Below are 18,819 nucleotides of genomic sequence, written 5' to 3'. Positions count from 1 at the left end.
CGAAGGCAATAACCACGTTGACCATCCTGTACCAGTACATATATTAGAAGAACAAAACGAAAACCAAACCATTCATATTAATATAGTAAGTGTAGAATGCGTTCATACTTAAAGCTGAATAGGTTCAATAGATTATTGGCAGCACGGTTTTTTTTAAATAAAAAGTAAATTACAACGTTGTACATGGTAAATGAAAAGTGGAGAAATTTGTGAATTAACATTATTAAAATTTTGAAACCGATTTTAAATTTATGTATTGTATTTTTCAAAGTATTTTGTCTTACATACTTAAGTCCTCAAATATAGTGGTTTTAGATTCCATTTTGGCAAACCAACCATTCAAAACAATATGTATTTCTCTGGCCCTCAAAGCAAGCTTTTAGCACTTATTAATCTATGCTCTGTCCAAGATACAATTCAAACTTTCATTTTCAAGCATTTTAAGAGGCAAAACAGTGCAAATATTTTAAATGTTCTATTTACTTGTCTGAATTTCTACAAATAAAATATATATCTTACATCCCCACCCCACCTTTAAGGAGTTTAAAAAGAAGAAAGAGCGCTCTCAAAAAAATTAGAAACCTTTAATATAAGGTGAATTTTTAAAAATTTACATCAAGAATTTGATTCTGGAAATTTCTGCAATCCCTACACATCCTTCCTTTAAAGGGCATTTTACAATTTGGCTTTCCAAAAATGGAAATAGTCTCAACCAAAATTTTCAGTTATACGCTAATCTGTGTCTCCAGATAACAACTCCCAATGATCGCCAGTTCACACAGAACATTGGTCACACACCAATTGCCCCCACATAACACTACTTATGCATCACTCATTCGCAATAGGTTAACAGGTTTCTTTGATATCCAATTCTAACAATAGTTTTAGACCATCTTTGTGTTTTGCTTCCTCACATAATCTGTCTCCAGATATTTTTCCTTCTACGCTCCCATACTCCCATACACTCGTTTTCCTTCTACTCACACCAATCATCTTCAACTTTGATTTCAAACCAAGAAAGGGGTTCAAGGTTTCCACAATTTCACATTCAATTAAAATGATTTCAGTTTCTTGGAATTTTCTCTGGAGCAATCTTTGCTGCCCCAAAACTGTTTATACCCTTTTCCATAAGTAGGATACATACGCAGCGACATTTTTCACTCAAACCCTGAAAAAGAACAAACCTTCAGGGAATTTCGTCTGGATCTTTTATCATTAATGTAAACAAAGAATCACAATCTATAAATTCCCACTGTTTTCTTGAAAAAGGAATCAGAAGAATTTACATTTTAAATGGCAAATATGAATACTTTCGAAATTGTGATGAGTTTCTTCTTCCGTATCTATCACATAAGTAGTTTTAGTGCCACCCCATTGTTAGCCACTCTTCGCCGCTACATCTGTAACCTGGACACTTTGCCTACTTCAATCGCCCTCATTAACTTTGCCAGTGTAGCACAGTTCAGATCTCTCTTGCTACAGGATCTACGCATCAATTCTGCACTCAATGGCTCCACAATTATAGCCCCAAGCATAATTTGTCAGGGATTACCCTAGATTTGTCACAGTAACAATCTAGAAAGCAAATACTCAAAACTAATTGATTGAATATATCTCAGTCCCAGATGAAACATATAAAATTAACATTAATGTTAAAACTTAACAACATTTGAATCCTGCAAATACAGGCAGGGATCCTTGTTCAGGATGATATACAATAGAAAAATTCATTATGGAATGAAACGGTTTCATTGTGTCTGAAGGATCAAATATGTAGAAATTTTGCATTATGTAATGAAACGACAGCATTTCATCTCAATGATCAAAGATCTCTTAATCAAAATAATGGTTTCCATTAAATGAATGTCATTACAAATTGCAGGAAGAATAGTTAGGAGCTCTTTAATGAAGAGCAGATCCCCATAATAATCACATGGTGAGAGATATCCCGCAGGTATGTACAAGTAGTTGAGAGTATAAATGAACAGAACATATGTACAGGTAGTCTAATAATCAGGACCCATGACCAAATCAAATGACTCACTAAAACAGAGACAACTCAGAAAGCTGTTGCTTCATCTGGATCAGTAAGTCCTTTGTGTTATGGAAACCAACGGAAGATAAATAAAATCAACTATATAGTTAGAAGAACATATTGTATTTCCAGGAGATGAATGAAGAAGCTTTATGGGCTTTTTAAAACAGTTGTTTTTTTGCCAATAGCAGGTTCTTTATAGATAGCCCATAACAGTCAACATGGGATCGGTAATGGAGAGGCCATAACTGTTTGCAAGGCCGGACAATAGACACCTACACAGTCTATGATAAAATTTCATGAGGCATAAATGTTAATATGAGAGGAATAATCAAGGGTTCCAGCTCCTTCCCATCCCATCCATTCTTCCCACTCGTCCCAATAATCGTTATTGATTCCCATCATGCCCTCGACAGAGTAATCAGCAGAATAGCTTTGCTGCTTTGCCTTTGCTAAACTGGACATTAACGTCTGCTCATTATCACAAAAGTAACAACAATCAGAAAACTGTGGGTCTGCATAAGAGTCCCATATTACAGAATGAAAATGCATATAGATAAAGATTACTCTTAGGCAAGCAATTTACCTCATAAGCCTGATTGATCTTGTGAAATTGAACCCCACGCACATCTCCTTTGCAAACATCCGGATGATACTGTAAGCAGATTATATCAACATATGAGTGCAATATTAATGTTTTCTGACATTATATATGACCGGGGATATTGCCAGACAAATTTTCTTAAAAATTCTCAAGAATGTGTGAAGTCTGACATTTTTAATTTCTATTTTAAACCTGTATCTCTTTTTCTATTTGCTTCAGAAATGGAAGATTTATTGAAAATATCTGATCTTGAAAGTAAGAGACATAGCTTCAAATGGATACTTGCATACCTGCAACGCAAGGCGACGGTAGGCTCTCTTCACATCTTTTTCAGAAGCCCCAGGGCTCAATCTCAGCGTCTCATACTGCTCTTTCATCCCAGGAAAAGCAACAGAGGCCATCACAGTTACATTCCTCCTGCCTCCCATTTGTAATAGAATACAGATTAATAGCAGTGTGCAACCCATTGTGAGTGTCTGGAGCATCTTCCAAAGCTGAACATGCAAATGATATAAAAGTGAAGTATGTGAATGTGATGAAAGGCTAAAATGCTGACATGTTTTTGTTGTTTAATGTAGAAGGAATCTTGCCATTTGGGCTCTAGAGCCCAACCTGCTCTCTCTTATTGCAAAACACAGAGCATTTAACCAACGAAAAACACAGAGCAGTGGACCATGTACTCGATTATTCTTTGTTCATACCACAGAGAACTGTTCTATCAAGTACGTGAACCCCTGTTGTGGGGTATACTGCTTTCAATTGGAAAACAACTCATCTCAACTACCTGCTTAACCATTCAGAGAACAGAAAATGCACCATGTTGTGGGTGCCTTAAATTTAGTAGACCTTGGCCATACTATCTTATGAAGTATGGCTGTGCTGGCTATCAGATTATTTCAGGATTGTGATTTTGGACACGACGGTTTAGATTATTTCTTTATTTTGGTGTCTGTAATGAATGATTTTATATTCCATTCATTCTTACTGCATTTGGATAAATGCCCTTATTACTTTTTCAATAGGTTGTTGTAAACATCGACCTATCTAAAGTGAGAAACGTTTTTCTTTATAAAAAATGTTGTTGGTTGATTCATAAAACCCAAAACAAAGAGCAGTGGACCACGTAATTGAATACTTTTTGTTCATACAATAGAGAACAGTTCTATTAAGATATAACTAAACATGCCAGATATAACTAAACATATATACAATGAAAGTATTCGTTAGCTTTTAAACATATGTACAATGAAAGCATTCTATTATGTAGAGATGTAATTGAGAATGAGCCGCTAATCATATATGCATGATGGGCCATGGCATCGGCAACACCAGTTAGTGTTTATTGTGGTGCCATATTGTGCGAGCTGTTCCTGCAATTGATGGCGCATCTGCCTGTGTGCATCCCTTTCATGGTTGTGAATTGTTATCTTAAGTATGTTCCTTATTTTCTTTAACAATTCAATGGCTGGGTGCAAACGGTAAAGTGGCATTGATTGTTGTGGCAGGATCCTTGTCTGCATATCTTGTAATGTAAGTTCTTGTTGCTGAATTTCTTCGCAACACTCGTACAACCTTCGTAGGTAGCATGTATTCATACCTGTTGCCATCCAAAAAGGAAACACTGTAAGTGACAATGAATATGTTTGACGATTTTGTTTGAATATTCGAAATAAATTAAATGATTCCAAATGAGTATAAAACCATATGAAATTAAATGTAAAAGCAAGAAATCTATGTGAAACTTCGTTATGTAGTGAGTGGTGTTTACCATGTGGGTAATTCTGGAAGACAGGTTGTATGATTGGCTAAAGTGGATTATCCTGGATAGATTTTGATGCAAGGAATGATTCCTCTTGCTGTCTACGCTTAAGATATGGATTCTTGTGCATTTGTGCAATGCGGGAGAATCGAAATGCTGGATTGATGTGTATGTCTGCTAGTGACCGCACCCTTGAAATTGCAGTGAATGTTAGCCCTTGGCGTTCTCTAGTGTCGATGTCCACTGTTGCTTTGTCTAATGTCATTCCTTGTGACTTGTGTATCGTTAAAGCCCATGCCATTTGAAGTGGTATCTGACGGCGTGCACCCCTTGTGATGGGAGGAATGGGTACATATGTTGGGTGTGAAATGTCCCACGGTGTTCCTCTGTATTGTCGAAAGTCAACAACCACAAAGGATGGTAATGCTGGGGGTTTTGAGTCAATTGAATAAAATATTGAGATGACCTTCCCAAGCACGCCATTGACAAGGCCTGCATGTACCCATAAGTTGCTGGTGAGCATAACTTTTTGTTCACTGCATAAGAGCACCTTTGCAGATAGGTGCTCATCTTCTGTTGTAGTAGGATTTTTCTGCCTTTGTTGTTCGGCAGAGCAAAGTGAAACTGGGATGTTCAATTGTTTGAGCATTTTTTTATTATGCAAGACAACTGCGTTGTTTGTTGCGAATAGGTGCATGGACTCGTCGAATGTGCATTTCTCTTCATCTGTAAGAGATGAACTTGTTCTTGACATTAGATGTTGCCAATCTTCAAGTGTAGATATTCCATTCCTAAGATTTGCAAGTATTTGCCGGAAAGCAACCTGGGACGAGCTAGCTCCTTGTTGACGGAAAACGGTTGAAAGTGTTATGAATATGTCGAAACTGCGCCAAAGTGCAGTGCCACGTGATGTCCCAGCATATAAAGGAATGTCTTTTACAGGTGGTAGTTGGCCTAAATCTCCGACAAGGATAATTGAGCGATTACCAAATGGTGTATTCCGATGAAGAGGGAATGCCTCTCTTAGACGATCGTCAATGCGAGAAAGCATTTTTGGACCGATGAAGCTCATTTCGTCAATGAGGATGTATTCTACATGACGGAGTTGCTCTTGCAGGTGTAGGAGCAGTTGGCCTTCGAGAGGATGCATTGTCTGGATAGGGATATGAAGGGCAGAGTGAATTGTGAGGGCATTTATGTTGAAAGCTGCAACGCCGGTTGGTGCAAGTAACAATAAAGGGTTTTTGTTGGCTGGCAAGTTTTCCACAAATGCTTGGTGTAGGCATTTAATCAAATGGGATTTTCCTGTGCCAGTTGTTCCTTGTACGATGATCTTCCGTGGGGATTTTGGTGAAGGGGTTTTGAAGTGTGTAAAAATAGCGGTGAAAGCTATGCTTTGGCTAGGGGATAATGTATGATCATGGGGAAGGTTGGAAAATGAATGATGTTGGTTTTGAATGGGTGAGCGGTTGAATTCAATGAAATTGATAGCAGTTTCTTGCAAGGGGGGAGGGACAGTATTTTGTGACCAATTGTGGTTGACATCAAAGTCGCGGTAGCCAATCATGTCGAGGTCACCAATTGCAATATTGTAACCTAGGTGTAGTTGAGAGAGGATTTGCCATTCATTCATCTGCATGGAATCAGGGGGGGTGTGTGGGGTAGGTTGATCTTCAATAGGTGGGCTTTGTGGGTTTTCTGGTTCGCGATGGACATGGCATGGTGTATATGCACCTTTTTTTTGTTCCCAGTGTGCAATAATTTCTGCATCAGTTGAACCGATATCATCAGGGAGTGTTCGGAAGGGGAAATACAAGAGTAATTCACTCCAACAGAAGGTGGCATAAGAAGGATTAGTAGAGGAAGGAATGACATTGTAATGGGGCAAGACATGTACAATCATTAGGGGGAATATGTGTTTCCAGTGGTTTCTTCTCCGCTGGGCAGAATATGACCACGAGCGAGCAGCTTCAAGGAGGGGCAGTGGTTCTAGTGAGGCATGCCTGTTCATATATGCAACGATAAAGTTTGGTGTCGAACCAGGATTTTCAGTATCTTGTGAAACACATTTGAAAACAGCCCTGTTGACATTCAAAGAACGGAATGTACGGCTGCAAAGAGAGAGATGTAGCTTTTGTAACATATGGCATATCTCTTGTGCACCAATGTCTCTATCTGCAATGGTTTCTGTAAGGAGTTTTCGGATGACACCACTAGTAGGTGCTTCTGGAAGGGCACTTTGTGATAGTCGCGATAGCATTTGACGGTAGCTCTCAGATCTTGTCTCCGCTTTTGTTGCATACTTTGAAATATATTTCAATACAACATGGCGAGAAAGGACTGGTTGGCAATCAACATTTTCTCTCCAAATAGAGAGTAGATCGGCGTTGTGAATATTCAATCTTTCATCATTGCGAGCACGGACATAGGTTTTATGACCCTTATCATCAATGAAAAGTGAAGAAGTGGACTTCAATTCCCATGGTACTCCATATCAGCAGCTAAGCACATTGTCTTTCTTACGAAGACAAGAAGATTCATGACACTTTGTATGACGTTGAATGCAGTTGACAAGATCTGTGTAGTCTTCAAATTGATTGGACGCGAATATTGATGCTGTGTCAAGGAGACACGGGTTATGAATTGTTGACTGGTGAAGCGGAATAGTTTGGTGTTCTGCCTGACATGGATTCCAAGCAGTTATGTAGTGGTCGAAATATTTTTGTGCATTAGCAACTTCTAATGCATTGTCCCAATCAAGTGTGTCCATGTCTAGTGCATTTTGTAGCCAGAGGAAGCCATGAATGTGTGTGGATCCTCTGTGTTGCCATTCGTATCTGAATATAACATGAAGGGTACATTTACTTAATACATGTATATGCAATGTATAAAATTAATGTAGAGGGATATGTATATTAAATAATACCTGCACCAGTAGTCGGTTGCATGGAGGCCTTTTTGAAGGATTTCTTCAAGGAAAATTGTAAATCTACAATGCATATATTAGGCTGTTAGATGTGGGTTTTTAATTATGTTTTGGATTTTCCATTGGAAGGGGTTGACTGGAGTGGAAGGAACACTGGTGGGCATGATTGTGTGCAAGTCATGCCATTTAGTATCAGTTGCACTGAGAGTGAAGAAGAATGTTGGGCTTCCTATTTGCATGATCATGTCAGTCAGCTCAGATCGGCGTTTGTTCCAGAAAGACCGTGTTCCTCGTAGCGCTGACCCAAACCTCATTATTTGCTCTGGCAATCTTGAATTCGGAGAGTCATGAAGACACTGGCGTAGGTTTGATACCGTTGTTGGCAAGTTTTTCTCAATGTACTTCTTCACGAAAACACTGGTTGTTGCTTGGCTACGATGGCGCATTAGAATGTTATAAAGATAGTAGCGGAATCTTGGGTGTTGGCCAAAGCGGTTATCATGGTAGTGCAGCAAGTGCAAAGCATATTCATGCATTTCAACTTTTGTAAGTCTTGGTTGCATGATCATTACGATGCCTGTAGGGAAGAGTGTGGGGAATGCCATGGCAAGGAGGCCGATGGTGTTGTATTCATTTATAGCAGTTGGAGATATTGGAGGCCAATCGATAGAGCTTGTTGAACTTGAATGGGTTGAGTGCAAATAGTTACAAATGTGGTCACGTTCAGTACATGAATTTGGGAGGACTGGAACGAAAGAAGAGGGTTGGATTTCTAATGGAGGTAGCATGACATCAGGATTATAAGTGGAATCAGTAGTGGTTTGATGGGGTTCAAAAGAGGAGGTGGTTACACTGTGGAGAAGAGAAGAAATGTCTGTAGGGAGATCTGGCAGCGTAGAAATTGCAGATGAATTCAATTGAACATCACGGTAGTAAGGGTCATATTTTATTTTGTATTCAAGAGCTGCAAGGACACGTGATTTGCAAACGTAGAATTCGTAGGCCTTTTCAGATGGATTTTGCCTTTTCACAATGAGGATGTCTAAGTCAGAGAGCAGTCGGGGTAAGTATTTGGCAATACTGGTGATATCTTGAGGGAAGCTAATTGTATGGCCACTATATTTATATTGACCACCACGGGAATGAGTGACTTGTAGAATGGGGTTGACACGTGCGATGAGCATTTCTTCAACTTGTGTTAATTGGTGAAGGACACAGGGTTGTTCTCCAGGGTCCATGTTGTTTAGTTTAGAAAAACGATTGGTAGATTTAGATGATGCACAACGAGAACAAGAGAGTCTACCGTGGAAGAGCTTTGTTTTCATTCCTGGGTATGCTTCCTTGCATGTAGTGCAAACATGCAAGGTAGAAAGTCCATCAATCCTTTCTCGAAAGCGACGATGTTCTTCGTTAAGAGGAGGGTTATATTGGATATGATGAACGTGTGGTGGGTTGGTTTGTATAGGTGAGAGGGCATTTGAGGTGGGAAGGGATGTAGAGGAAGTAGTAGGGTTGTTGTGGTGTTCATAAAGTAGTCGACGTCGTGCATTTATTTGATCCTTTTGCTGTGCATAAAGAATATGCCGCCGCTTGTTTTTGGCCGCAATTTGATTGTTTGGTGGCATATCTAAACAAGTACAAGTAATAGTTGTTAGTTTTCATAAACAAGTAGTGCATGTTTGGTATCTCATTTTATTGGGTGCACATCCATTGTGAAATTAAAACATTATATGTTGAACATAGATTTAATTTTTTTTGTAGTTCAACATCGGTGAAGGTAGGTAGATTACATAGAAGGGAAAACATGCAATTAGGAATGCTATGAAATCATATGTTATTTCAGCATCTATCATTGAGAGGAGAGAAACAAGACTAAAAATATTTCGTTCCCTTCTTCTTCAAAAATTTTTTGTTTGACATGTTTGAGCGATAAAATGCATAGCTTAGCAAGTAAGGGATCAATGTATAGCATGTAGACAATGAACGAGAAACATATGTAGTGACTCTTTACAAATGTTGATATTTATATTATGTAAAATGTAAATGGAAAACATACATATGTTGGAATGACTGGAAGAGAGTATTTGCACTGAGAACTACAGGTTTCATGATAATAACATGGGTGTGTAATTTACAAAGATGAGACAGTTAGTTGTGTGGAAATGTTTGTTTATGTACAAACAGGCGTGGTAGATGAAGCCCTATGAAGAAGTTCAATGGCGGCGAACAATAGTTCGTTTTGAAGCGGACAGTGCTTGAATGTCGGTGAGTGCTTCCTTGCATGCAAAGGCATATTGAATTTCTTCTGAATTGATCAGTATTGGTTGCAAGCGTTGAACACCGTTGAAGTAATCCGTTTTAATGGAAAGTGTTAGCTGGAAGCGATGCCCTGAAATCCGGCCACAAATTTCCTGTAGATCAGTTGGTTCGATAGAAAGTAGGAACCGGTCTTTTGCCGTGATGCCCATGAGCTCGTTCCCTGCATCATTGAAAACTGTGACGTTCTGTAGATTCCCGGTGTGGTCATGTAGCTCAATTTTAAGTTTGTAACGATAGTCACATTCTAGGAAGTCACCGTTACATTTTGTACAATGCCAAAGATTGTTAGAATGCTCCACAACCTTCTTCATGCATTGTTTTTCATTGAAATCTAGTGGACATGCTAGAAAGTAGAAGTCATCCATATGAAGAGCAGTAATTGTTGCTCGAACTGAAACCCAGATTGCTTTATCAGAGGGTTCCATGCCAGCAATTTCATGAAGCGTTTTTCGTGGCAGGGCACGTCTCGAAGCAACACCATAGTTTCTACTCAAAGATGGAGAAGAAGAGTTATAGCCGGTTTCACGGAACCATGCATGTAATTGTTGAGTTTCTTCAACCTGTGGATTTATTGTGAGAGTGCTCGTTGGTATCATCCCTATTGTGGTGCCATTCAATTCAGACACGCGGCCTCCTTTGATTGCAAGAATTGGTGGGTTGTCGAAAGAGTAGAATTCAGAAAGATGTTGTCCTATATTTTCACAGTGGTCTCCCCATAATGTTACATCAATGCTAAAACCCGACTTGTCCTTTAGTATGAGTGTTTTCCTTAATGTTTCACTTCCATCTTTTCGTCGAATTGTTGATGTAGGTGACGTGGAGGTAACAACACCGATGACATTCACATTTGTATTTGGAGTTGCACTTTTTACTTCAGCAATATTCTTGAAGTGAAAGCTCTGGTAGGGAAACGTTGGATCATCTGTAGGACATGGATTGATAGTGGAAGTAGCAGACAAGAAAATCTCCCATTTGTTCTTGAGGTGGTTGTAGTTTGGATTTGCTTCTCTTACTGTGCCATTTGATACAATGTATAGTTGGCCAACTTGAATTAGATTGTAAAGAGATTCGGCCAGTTCAGCAAATGCAGAAAGGTGGATCTCTTCCTTATCACGGTTGATAAGGTCAAATCCGAAAACTTTTCCTGAGCCTCGCACATTGTTGTATGCCTTCAATGATGTCTTTGCAGATGCTCTACCTTGGATAGACCAATATTTTCGGTACGGGTTGAGTGCCGTGAATGGAATTGTTGGAGTTGTTGTCGTAGTTGGTGGAGTAACTACAGAGGGCAAGGTATCTTCAGCTGATGAAGAGCTAAATTCGGCTGAACCCGCCTCTGCATGTTGCAGCATCGATGTGTCCTTCATCAACGCTGCTGAGCGCTGCACAACTTCAAGCTCAACGACTCGGATGGACCTTATGTAAACAAGTAAGAAATGAATTAATAAAGATTCCATTTTCCTTCTTTTGATGCAAAAAACAGCTAGGCGGGAAAAAGTAAAAGAGGGTGATTTCAAATGGTGGGCCTTACGAGGAGTTTTGCAGCACTGTGCAAGCTGCTTTTTTGAGCAGAATTATCGAGCCAATTTGGATGTCTCCAGAGACAACTTGTGGGCCATATGTGGATGGTAGCAAAGTCTTATGTTGATCTGTTCCATCAGATAGAATAATGTGGAAGTGCGAGGATGTTGTTTTCAATGAGGTAACGAAACCTACATCGATTATCTGAAGTAGTGGTTGAATCTCGGTGCAACCATTCAGCAATAGAGGAATGGCATTCGGTGTCAAGGTTGTCTCCATAATAGAATAAGAGGTTTCTTTTTCCCGTGATAGGAGTACCTGCTATTCATCAATTTCACCACAATACAGAATTCTAGTCAAAGAAGATGTGACATGAATGCAGAATCTAATCTAAGAAGGCTAACTTTTGATGGTGAAACAATAATAAGGGCACAACCTACACGGGGAGGAGAATAACCTCTCATATTAACCACCCAAGGTAATCCACGTTAACAAAATGCTTGTTATTTGATTCAGGGACAAGCTACATATTGTTGGAATTTAGAAGCCCCTCAAGCGGCTCAAAAATGCTTATAGTCTTACAGTACCGGCAAAACATTAATGAAATAGGAACATTTCTCAGCCAATCCTAATACTGATCCTACACATTAAGAGATGTGGTTCAATCGAGGCATTTGCCATGTATTTCACTCACTTAATTTACCCTTTGCAGACCCTTCTAAAAGGCTGACTAGACTCCATATGGCTTTGTAATAATAAGTATCCTGTGAACAATGCACAATTTTTTTTCTTTAATATGCTATATTCGGGTGTACTCATTGTGCTTGTGCATTTCTGCACATTTTAGGGATGTTGAATAGCAGGCATTGCATATAGTGAACACGCTATTCAAACACCATGTATAGCTATTGAATGTGAAAGTTCACACATTCCTTCAGTCCAGGCATATAGAAGAACTATCTGGGGCCAAGCTCATGTTTGTAATAAGAGCTATCTGGCTCCTCCCTCTTGTCAGAAACATGACCCTGAAACCAGCGGACAGACCATAAAAACAATCAGATTCCATCAGTCACATAACAGTGGCCCGATTGCGGACTATCATGGGCAGTTTCTATTTATTTGCAGCCTGACCAACCCACCTAAATGCAGCGATCCGGAAAAGAGGAGTAATTCAATTCCCATTTTCTTTTTGTACAAATTTAAAAAGAGGGAAATGGAGTATGATGTGAAAGGGGAAAGAATGTGGGCAGTTTCAATATAATTTTAGCCTTACTAACCCATGTAATTTCATGACCTGAAAGGAAGGGATTTGAATGACCTCACCTCCTACCTATCCTTAGGTGTGCACAATCAAAATTTGCTCTAAAATGTGTGCTCACACCATGTTTTGTTTACTGGTATTGTTAGTATGTCAGTTTCTTACGCACCACACATGCAGAATTCAGAGTAGAATGACATATGTTGAAGAGAAATAGGGAGGAGCCTCAGCCCAATAAATAGATAGATCATGAGAACTTGCCCCTACTACGAACTGTGTTCTCCTTGGAAACCAGCAGATGTTCATGTGGGAGACGTGTTCACCACGGAGGAATTTAGGGGTGAGTGCTTAACAATAGGGCTGACACAGCAGGTGTTACAGTCCCTGCCTTCCAAATTTCAGAGGTAAACTCTGTATGTTGACACTTTACCATATTCACTTTAGGGAGGCTGGCATCATATACCTATTTTGAACGCAATCATGAACTCCATAGGTAGCAGTGATACGCCAATGGTGTTGCACATGGCTTACCCAACAAGGGATAATATTGGCATTTGCATGGGATCAGTTGACCTAACAATAAATTTAGGTATAATTCGGTAGCAATGATGAGTTAAACGTTAATTATGTACATGCCAGTAATGCAGTGGAGTTGATCCTAGCTAGGGAGCCATCATCATTATACCTGTTCTAGCTGTGTGTGCATGTATGTATAAAGCTGGTTGGGTGAAGCTACATATTTGTTTCTTGAAAGAAGAGAAGAGTACTTGATGCAAAATTGTCTACTCGATAATTCTCATTAAAAGTGCCATGAAACTAAACATTAACAAATTAATAGCTAATACGCTCATGACAGAGCAGCGGAGATATGTGGCAATTTAATTTTTAAGCACCAGAAAGTCCCTTGGCAAATTACATGTGCATAGCTTCCCCCCTATCACGACTTGTGCCTCTCCTAATAAGAATCAATTATAACAAAATATGATACAAGAAGCGAAACAAGAGACTGGTATAAATTATGGTAAGAAATAACTTCCTTACAATGATAAGAAAGAGTAGGTGAGATATAAGATATACATGAAGCGAAATAGTAAGATATAAATTCCTTATAATGATAAAAAAAAATGCACATCATTGGAACAATGGAACAGCAGAGAGAAGAAAGAGCAGAAGACTGTTATATGATTTAGCAATGGGCAGTGACAATTTTTATCACTACTAATAAAAAACAATAAACAGACGCGACAAAAATCCCTCACAAGGAGAAGAAAGAGTACATTATGTAATGTGCATAACTTCCTCTTAGCCTCTACATGTATGCATACATGTTTCCTCATTTTAACATTTATAAACTGAAATTTACCAATAAAGTAAACCATGGAATATTTTCCAGCTAGCCAGTTATCAAAAGGAGTCAGATCCAATTCTACTCTGTATTTTCTCCATAGAAGTGGAGTTCTGGCTATCTCATCTCTATTTGAGGATAGTTTTCAACTATGGGTTGTAACGTGGTTTTTTTAACTTTATTCTACCTGGTTGATTGTTACAGGTACCCAAAGTCATGTATGAAGACCTCGGAGGACAACCTGGCATGCAGAGACCACCATCGAACACAGCACCAAATCCATTCAATAATGCATTTGATGTAATGTGCATAACTTCCTCTTAGCCTCTACATGTATGCATACATGTTTCCTCATTTTAACATTTATAAACTGAAATTTACCAATAAAGTAAACCATGGAATATTTTCCAGCTAGGCAGTTATCAAAAGGAGTCAGATCCAATTCTACTTTGTGTTTTCTCCATAGAAGTGGAGTTCTGGCTATCTCATCTCTATTTGAGGACAATTTTCAACTATGGGTTGTAACGTGGTTTTTTTAACTTTATTCTACCTGGTTGATTGTTACAGGTACCCAAAGTCATGTATGAAGACCTCGGAGGACAGCCTGGCATGCAGAGACCACCATCGAACACAGCACCAAATCCATTCAATAATGCATTTTATGGGGCTGCTTCAGGATTTATTCGAGATGGATTAGGTGCATATGGGGAAAGAATTTTTGGAAGTGGCACAGAAAATGTGCAAAGCATTGTATGAGTTGCACTTTTATCCTGGTTGAATCACTTTGAAATTTCTAATAGGTCTCCATTTAAAATGAGAGATGAGTCAATTGATTCCATGGATAGGGGTTTACAGTAAGAATAGTTTCCTTTTTTAATTTCTTGTGATTGACAAAGTTTCTCTTAATAAGCTGAGGTGATGATTTTTATGAGCAGGTCAGCAAATAGTTTTCTGATCCACAATATTATTTTCAAGTGAACAACCGATATGTGAAGAACAAGCTGAAAGTAATCCTGTTTCCCTTTTTGCACAGGGTAAGTCACAAAGTATCTGACTCCACTGAAAATTCATCTCCCCATAGTGGTAGTATTTTCATTTTGCTTGAGAATGTTTCAGTGAAACATGAATCTCCGATCACTCGCGATTAATCACGAGTCAAACTCTGCTCTTTCCTCAAACGATCCGATTCAACTCTGGGCGAGTCAAACTCACGTTGACCAAGTTTGACTCGTGGTCAACATGAGTTTGACTTGCGACTCACCGATTAATTGTGATTTAGGCGATTGAGGGGATTTTCAACCCTCAACTCTGTGAGCAAAGGTTTTCACTTTAGAGGTTTTTGCATTTTTCATTGCATGGTTTAGTTAGGTTAAAAATTAAACGTTGGTCCGTAACTCACTTCTCACTGGTCAGGCCCACAACTCATACACTAAGAAGGTAATAGAGGCATGATTTCAGTTTCAGTTTACTTCACGTAATAGAGTCGTAGTGTAATAGAGGTGTAGAGTGCAGTGTGCTCCAATGCTAGCTTCAGCGTGTGCTCTGTCAGAGATTTCAATACCAAACCATTATCGTATCATTTCAGTAGCAATCAAGAGATTTCAGTTACTGATTATTTACTGATTAGTATGCAGTATTTTATAAACTTTTAGAAGAAGATGCTTCTGGTTCTATGTAGTCACTGGTTAGGAGTCAGGACTTAGTACTTTGGATCATGTTTGGACTCATAATTTTGGACATCTATTGATATTATGCATTGTTTGAACATGGCTTTATTGAATATCAATGAAAAATGTTTTTTTAATTCAATATATATGTATATCTTTATTTATTGAATTCACCGATTTTTCCCCGATTTTTTCCCGATCCGATTAGAACTCTTCACTCTTTTGCCTCGCCGATTTATTGCCGATTCCGAGTCTGGTAACATTGGAATGTTTGTAATCATACATAAGTTTACTTTTTTTTGTATGTTTTCACTGTTTTTTTTTAGGGTCATTGGACAAGGATAGCTGAGCAGATTCCAAGCAGTCTCACACACAAGCCACCTATCTATGATATAAATGCTCCAGACTTATATATTCCCTTTATGGCATTTGGAACTTATTTAGTCCTCTGTGGCTTCACAATAGGTCTGCTTGGGAAGTAAGTATTCTTCCCTAGCTGCATAATTCTTAGACATCAAAGTAACTTGTGATTTTTTGTCTTATCCTGCGCTAATTGTTTCATCCAGCGCCTGGTATAATATGCATCAAACTGGTCTTTTTCAGCGTTCTCCTAATATGTAATGCAAAGAATCAGAAATGACATTAATTTTTTATTTTCTTCTCTTCATTATTCTTCTCTTTCTATCTGCATTGTACATATTTGCCCCATACGTCATCCAGTCCATTTTCAGTGTCATAATTGACTCCTCTTCAAGCATTTGCTTTCAAATCTCATTATTTTGAGCTGGGATTGTCTCCACAAGCAAATTGTTGGTCTCCTAGAAATGGAAACACGATAAGCTGTGCTCCTTGGATGATTAAGGTCTTCTCTGAACTTGAGGGTAGTTTATTGTGTTAAAACTTAAATTTCCTTGACCCCATTAAGATCATTTGGCCACTTTTACTAAAAGTCCTAACACTGAAGAAAAGGTTGCATAGTAATAGAATATCACATATACTCTATCAAGGCTTGCTTAAGATGTATGTGTCAAATTCATCTAGGATGTATCTAGAGATGTATCCCCAAAAATACCCATTACACACAATGAACCACTCAGTCTGCATGGTAGCACAATTGACAATTCTAACTAAATAACATCAGTTCAAATCTATATGACCAAATGACAGAAAGAATATTGACTATGCTACTGTCACAACTTTTTTTTGTTTAATACAATGAAAACAATCTAATTACTCTTTTGGTGTTATGTAAGTCATGTGTGCCATATATTTGACATCCCAAGTTAATAGGAACAACTGTTTTTCATTTCTAGTACATTTAAATGCGTGTGCAAGCTTATATACCTTTAAAGGACCAATTGTGGAGTAAACTCTACTCTATAGGATATTTGGGCATACCTTCCTGGAAGAAAAATATATCTTGAGCCAATCAGCTTTGAAACCATGAAAAATTTCTTAAATAATGTGTTTAGTATTGTTATAATCTTCTCTTTTGTTAACTGATAAAATTCCTGAATAAAGGTGCTACATCATGTAAGTGTGTAGCATGGTTCCAACACATCAGCTCCAAATACATCTCCAGCAGATTAATTAATTCTACAACCCCTGGGTGACTTTGCATCTGTGACTGCTGCAAAGTACAGATAATATCTATCTCTATCTGTATTGCACACAAACAAATGTACAAGCATACAACAAAACTGGAGATCTTTTGACTTATATATCTGTCCGATCATAGTTACTTTCAATATTATTTTATACACAGGATTAAGCTAACTAATCATTCGCATTATTTATAAGAAGCATATTGTGCCAGCCTTTCCATCAACAACATTTAGTGCATCGAAGTAAAATATTTTTCCTCTATTTTGTATTTTTATATGAACAAGAGGAAAAGTAATTAACAACGGTCCCAAAAGCACAACTGATTACGGATGTACTGAATAAAAAGCATGACTGAGATCTTAACAAAACTTAAACAACGGAAGCAAACAAACAACCAATCTCAATCACACGTTTATACAGATTTTCTGCCCATCAAACAGTTCTTCATTAAAATAACTTCAGAACCTACATGGGCTCCCTTCCTGGGCATCTATTAAAGAGGACTGGGAGAGCTTCAAAATTAAAGAGGACTAAGACAGACGATGACCTGATCTGGAAGAAATGATGCCCTGCAGATGTTCTCTTTCGGTTCGATTTCCAGCTCCGTTACCCGCTCATGAACAGTGCTATACTCTGTGAGATTGTCCGATCATAGTTACTTTCAGTATTATTTTATACACAAGATTAAGCTAACTAATCATTCACATTATTTATAAGAAGCATATTGTGCCAGCCTTTCCATCAACAGCATTTAGTTCATCGAAGTAAAATATTTTTCCTCTATTTTGTATTTTTATATGAACAAGAGGAAAAGTAATTAACAGCGGTCCAAAAAGCACGACTGATTACAGATGTACTGAATAAAAAGCACGACTGAGATCTTAACAAAACTTAAACAACGGAAGCAAACAAACAACCAATCTCAATAACACGTTTACACAGATTTTCTGCCCATCAAACAGTTCTTCATTAAAATAACTTCAGAACCTACATGGGCTCCCTTCCTGGGCATCTATTAAAGAGGACTGAAAGAGCTTCAAAATTAAAGAGGACTGAGACAGACGATGACCTAATCTGGAAGAAATGATGCCCTGCAGATGTTCTCTTCCGGTTCGATTTCCAGCTCCGTTACCCGCTTGTGAACAGTGCTATACTCTGTGAGATTGATCCAAGACGGCCGGTAGTTTGATCCAAGAAGGCTCCCGCTCATGGAAGCACGGAAACCGCAGAACAGTTGATCGTGCATCAGAACAACTGTGCACCGCAAAACAGGGACCGCAACAGAATGCGCCATTACTACCCTACTCTGGAGTGGCGGGCTTTCTGTGACTCTGGCAGAAAACATAACTGAGCACGACAGCGATTCATTACAAGTCGCAAACGTGAAGAAGTTCACCGCAACAAGAGGGCTCGGCATGAATGGGGCCAGCGGTGGGTCTCTCGACGGAACGGAAGGGGATGCGACGGGAAAGGGTTTGTGAGGAAAAAAACCCGTACGTTGAGGATGATGTTTCCTTATCGTCTGCAGCTTAACGCCAATCGCCAGTAGTGCAGATGACAGGTGGTAGAGACACGACAACGATGGCATAACTCTCCACGTGTCAGCACGGGAGACAAAGGGACGACGAAAGTCTGTTCCAAAGGAAGGCCTATCGGCCTAAAAATTAAGAAATATTATTTAACTAATATTATTTATATTAACATATATGCACTTTAATATATATGTGTGTGTTTTATTTTTTATTAATATATATAATTTTTTGTAATTAAAATTATGTTT

The 18,819-nt window shown here is 38.6% G+C and overlaps 1 protein-coding gene and 2 pseudogenes across 2 annotated transcripts; 1 reads left to right on the top strand and 2 right to left on the bottom strand.

The window, feature by feature from the left end:
* Positions 1-2,332: 2,332 nt before the first annotated feature.
* Positions 2,333-3,439, bottom strand: LOC149216784 (chaperone protein dnaJ 8, chloroplastic pseudogene; annotated as a pseudogene). The gene is made up of 3 exons (XR_016250106.1): positions 2,930-3,439; positions 2,622-2,690; positions 2,333-2,506 (listed from the first exon to the last, which is right to left on the bottom strand). The product of XR_016250106.1 is annotated as a chaperone protein dnaJ 8, chloroplastic pseudogene (transcript).
* Positions 3,440-9,537: 6,098 nt separating this feature from the next.
* On the bottom strand, positions 9,538-10,995 carry LOC149216783 (replication protein A 70 kDa DNA-binding subunit A-like). Its single transcript, XM_089390067.1, has 3 exons — positions 10,425-10,995; positions 9,946-10,334; positions 9,538-9,828 (listed from the first exon to the last, which is right to left on the bottom strand). The coding sequence occupies exons 1-3, from the start codon at positions 10,993-10,995 to the stop codon at positions 9,538-9,540; spliced, it is 1,251 nt and encodes a 416-aa protein (XP_089246193.1).
* A 3,341-nt stretch (positions 10,996-14,336) lies between these two features.
* LOC149216782 (uncharacterized) lies at positions 14,337-15,916 on the top strand (annotated as a pseudogene).
* Positions 15,917-18,819: the final 2,903 nt, after the last annotated feature.

Source organism: Pinus tabuliformis, chromosome 1_1, assembly GCF_031772625.1.
Source record: "Pinus tabuliformis cultivar Carrire ecotype Pingquan chromosome 1_1, CPIR1, whole genome shotgun sequence".
NCBI classification, from domain to species: domain Eukaryota; kingdom Viridiplantae; phylum Streptophyta; class Pinopsida; order Pinales; family Pinaceae; genus Pinus; species Pinus tabuliformis.
This window is presented reverse-complemented; position numbering and strand designations above follow the sequence as displayed.

What these genes read in the sequence shown, in the direction of transcription:
- LOC149216783 (XM_089390067.1), bottom strand. Translation starts at nt 10,995, where the DNA reads ATGCTGCAACATGCAGAGGCGGGTTCAGCCGAATTTAGCTCTTCATCA. An exon ending in AATTCGACGAAAAGATGGAA is followed by an intron (nt 10,335 to 10,424) that starts GTGAAACATTAA and finishes GTGAAAATATAG; the next exon opens with GACAACATCTTTCTGAATTC. An exon ending in AAAAACAATGCATGAAGAAG is followed by an intron (nt 9,829 to 9,945) that starts GTTGTGGAGCAT and finishes GGGAATCTACAG; the next exon opens with AACGTCACAGTTTTCAATGA.